General features: G+C 46.8%; 1 protein-coding gene across 1 annotated transcript; it reads left to right on the top strand.

The window, feature by feature from the left end:
* Positions 1 to 2,450: 2,450 nt before the first annotated feature.
* KCNE2 (potassium voltage-gated channel subfamily E regulatory subunit 2) lies at positions 2,451 to 2,822 on the top strand. The gene has a single exon (XM_062175367.1). The coding sequence runs from the start codon at positions 2,451 to 2,453 to the stop codon at positions 2,820 to 2,822; it is 372 nt and encodes a 123-aa protein (XP_062031351.1).
* The last annotated feature ends 1,007 nt before the right edge of the window (positions 2,823 to 3,829 follow it).

The following is a 3,829-nucleotide window of genomic DNA, read 5'->3' as shown; positions in this document are numbered from 1 at the left end:
TGTTTCATGGACACCTTACACAGCCTGCCGGTTTCGACTGCATTTTGACCACGACCCCCAACCTGTCACGTGAGGTCAGGTGTGGAATTTCCCACCCGTGGCGTCAGAGCAGGGTGCAAAAAGTCAGATTTGAGAGCATTTTGGATTTTGGATTTTGAGATTAGGGGTGCTCAGCTGGGAGCGGGGAAGCCGGGTAGGACAGAGGAGCTGAAAGCCCTCAGCAGCTTGTCGTGCTGCTACCGCAAAGGGACCCCACATACGAGGGAGGGCCTCACGTGGCCCAGAACACACGTGGAGTTCCTTCAGAGCCCACCGAGCCGCCGCCCTTCTTCCCCCACGCTTTCTCCTCTATGGCTGCTAAGGATCCTCACACAAAGCTTCCCTACGCCCAGCCCTTGGACGTTTCTTCCTCCAAAGCTGTGGGTGGGGTTGGCAGAAACAGAGGGTGAAAGGGTGAAAGGCTCGTGGGGTAGAACTCCTGCCCTGTTGCGTTTCCAAGATGAACCCCGACACAGCACAGAGGGCGGGGGCACGCGTGGGGATGGGCTGCACGCGACAGATGGCGGAAGTGTGGACTCAGCCATGAAGAGACCTTGTCTCTTCGGGGGTGGAAGAGCCGGGGGGAGGCCTTGAGGGCTGAAAGCTGGCTCCTCTGCTCTCTTTGCTGTGACCTGCACTGTTGCAAGGGAGAAGAAGCAAATCTGTGTGTGCTTGGGCAATGTGTACCCAGTGCAGACTCCTCTGTTGAGTTTCTTTCCAACTCCTAAGCTCTGTGTGTCAAGGAGAGGGAGAGAAAGATCTTAGGGCTTTTAGAAAAATAGATCTTAAAACAGCAGAGCAAGCAAAGTGTACTGGTTATAGGAATTCTCAGTGAAGGAGTTAGTGTTTAATGGGTGCAGAATTTTAGTCCGGGATGATGAGAAAGTTCTAGAGATGGATTTAAAATAAATCAACATTTGAGAGAGAGATGGATAATTTTCACACCATGTTATATCAAAATATCAACTTCCAGTATTTATCCCTCAAATATGTGGTAATAATTATGAAAAAATTCCTGTTGTTCTCTAAAAATGAAACATGATCTGAGGGCTTTTTCTCCTTGTTGTACAAACAGATAATACTATTATTAAGATAGTCCGCTTACTCCTACTACCATATACTGTTTAGGATGCTTTGTTTTTGGCATTTAATTTATGCATAATTATTTGTTATTCTTAGAGGAGGAAAAACCTTGTTCAAAATGGGAGTTCCTTTCTGACTTTAATTATATTTTTTATTTTTTGAAAGTCAGAGCTACAGAGAAAGAGGAAGTGACAGAGAGAAAGAGAGAGAGAGAGAGAGAGAGATCTTCCATCTGCTGGTTCACCCGCCAGGTGGCTGCGATGCCCTGGGCTGGGCTGCTCAGGAGCCAGGAGCTTCTTCCAGCTCTCCCACGTGGGTGCAGGGGCTGAAGCCCTTGTGCCATCCTCCGCTGTTTTCCCAGGTGCATTAGCAGGGAGCTGGATCGTAAGTGGAGCAGCCGGGAATCGAACTGTTGCCCACATAGGATACTGGCATCATGGACAGTGGCTTTACTTCTACACCACAGCTCCGGCCCCAGAAGAAAAGATATACTTTTAAGTACACTACCCACCATTAGCACTTTGAACTATTTACTTCCAGTCTTCTCATTGTCTTAAACATGTAAATATTTATTTATATATATGTACATATCAAACATATGAGGGTACTTCAATAAGTTTGTGGGAAATGGAATTAAAAGGTAAGTTTAGGGGCCAGCGCTGTGGCATAGTGAGTAAAGCCGCTGCCTGCAGTGCCAGCATCCCATATGGGCGCCGGTTCAAGTCCGGCTGCTCTGTTTCTGATCCAGCTCCCTGCTATGGTCTGGGAAAGCAGTAGAAGATGGCCCAAGACCTTGGGCCCCTGCATCTACATGGGAGACCTGGAAGAAGCTCCTGGCTCTTGGCTTCAGATCAGCCCAGCTCTGGCTGTTTCGGCCATATGGGAAGTGAACCAGCTGTTGGAAGACCTCTCTCTCTCTCTCTCTCTCTCTTTGCCTCTGCAACTCTGCCTTTCACATAAATAAATAAATCTTTGAAAAAAAAAATGTTGTCTTTGGTGCAAAATTTTTGAAATCTATGCATAGCTTTCCCATAATATGCATTTTCCATGAACTTTTAGAAGCCCACATATATGTACTTAATACATATAATACAAGTATAGTTTTATGTCTGCCATCAAAATTTTATTATAAAATAATTATGCATGCAAAAAATGAATGCTCAAAGACTTACAAAATATGCATTTACTCAATCACTAGGCAGGTTAAGAAGGAATGATTACTTCTACCCTTCCCCCAGCCCTCCCTTAAAGTGACAGAGCATAGAAAGGATGTGTTCTCTTCCCTTTGTTCACGGACATCATAATTTATATTACAGAAGGAGGGAAACATGTCTGCTCTATCCAACTGGACAGAGACACTGGAAAATGTCTTCAAAAGGATTTTTATCACCTACATGGACAACTGGCGCAGGAACACGACCGCCGAGGAAGAGGCACTGCAGGCCGAGGTGGACGCCGAGAACTTCTACTACGTCATCCTCTACCTCATGGTGATGATTGGCATGTTCTCCTTCATCATCGTGGCCATCCTGGTGAGCACGGTGAAGTCCAAGAGGCGGGAACACTCCAACGACCCCTACCACCAGTACATCGTGGAGGACTGGCAGGAAAAGTACAAAAGCCAGATTTTGCATTTCGAAGAAGCCAAGGCCACCATCCACGAGAACACAGGAGCGGAGGGGTTCAAAGCGTCGGCCTGACCTGGGAGAAAGGCACAGAGCCTGGCATCCAGAGGTGAAGACAGACCAGTGCCACGCAGCGAATCCAAGCTGGCACGGCTCGGAAGAAGCCAGTGCCTCACTCTCTGCTGAGAATCTTCATGCAGAGTATGTGGTTCGACAACCGACATAGATGACATTTCACTCTCAGTGACGTGTGCTTGCCTATCAGGGCAGTACTTTGTGCCAGAGAGCTCTTACTTTCTGTCCAGTGGAAACGCCATGTTAGTCCATGTCAACAGCAAATGAAAGCCAAATTGAACGTATAGTGCCTGGGCAGTGGCAGTGGGGAAAAGTGAGAGATTTACGAATGACTGAATCTTCTCTCTCACAGAACATCATTTGCACGTGACTGACTCAATGTGTAAATAGTCCGAATGTTTGATCAGCTGAGGTTCACAACCTACCACTTGCGCACCCATTGAGATAGGAGCGTTTATTTATTAATTCATGTGTGCAGAGTCTGAAGTGACGAAGAGCAAAGCCGTGGCACTGTCGTGCAGTTTGCTTCTTGGAAAGTCTGAAGAACAGGGGCTGGCATCATGGCGTAGCTGCTTAAGACTCCAATTGCAAAGCTAGCACCCTGTATGGGCGCCAGTTCAAGACCCGGCTGCTCCACTTCCAATCCAGCTCCCTGCTAATGCGCCTGGGAAAGCAGTGGAGGATGATCCAAGTCCTTGGGCCCCTGAATCCGCCTGGCAGACCAGGAAGAAGCTCTGGGATCCCGGTTTTGGCCTTGCCCAGTGCCAGATGTTGTGGCCATTTGGGGAGCGAACCAGCAGATGGAAGACCTCTCTATCTCTCTTTGTCTCTCCTCTCTCAGTAACTCTGCCTTTCACATACATACAAATAATAAATAAATCGTTTAAAAAAAGAAAGTTTAAGAAGAATATTTCAAAATAATCATACTAGATAAGTAGAATATTTTAGAACTGCCTGCTGCAACATCCATATTTTTTAGATGATAGTTTAAGTTTCATGGAAAAATA

This window comes from Lepus europaeus, chromosome 2 (assembly GCF_033115175.1).
Source record: "Lepus europaeus isolate LE1 chromosome 2, mLepTim1.pri, whole genome shotgun sequence".
NCBI classification, from domain to species: domain Eukaryota; kingdom Metazoa; phylum Chordata; class Mammalia; order Lagomorpha; family Leporidae; genus Lepus; species Lepus europaeus.
Note: the sequence above shows the minus strand (reverse complement) of the source record. Positions and strands in the feature narration are given on the sequence as shown.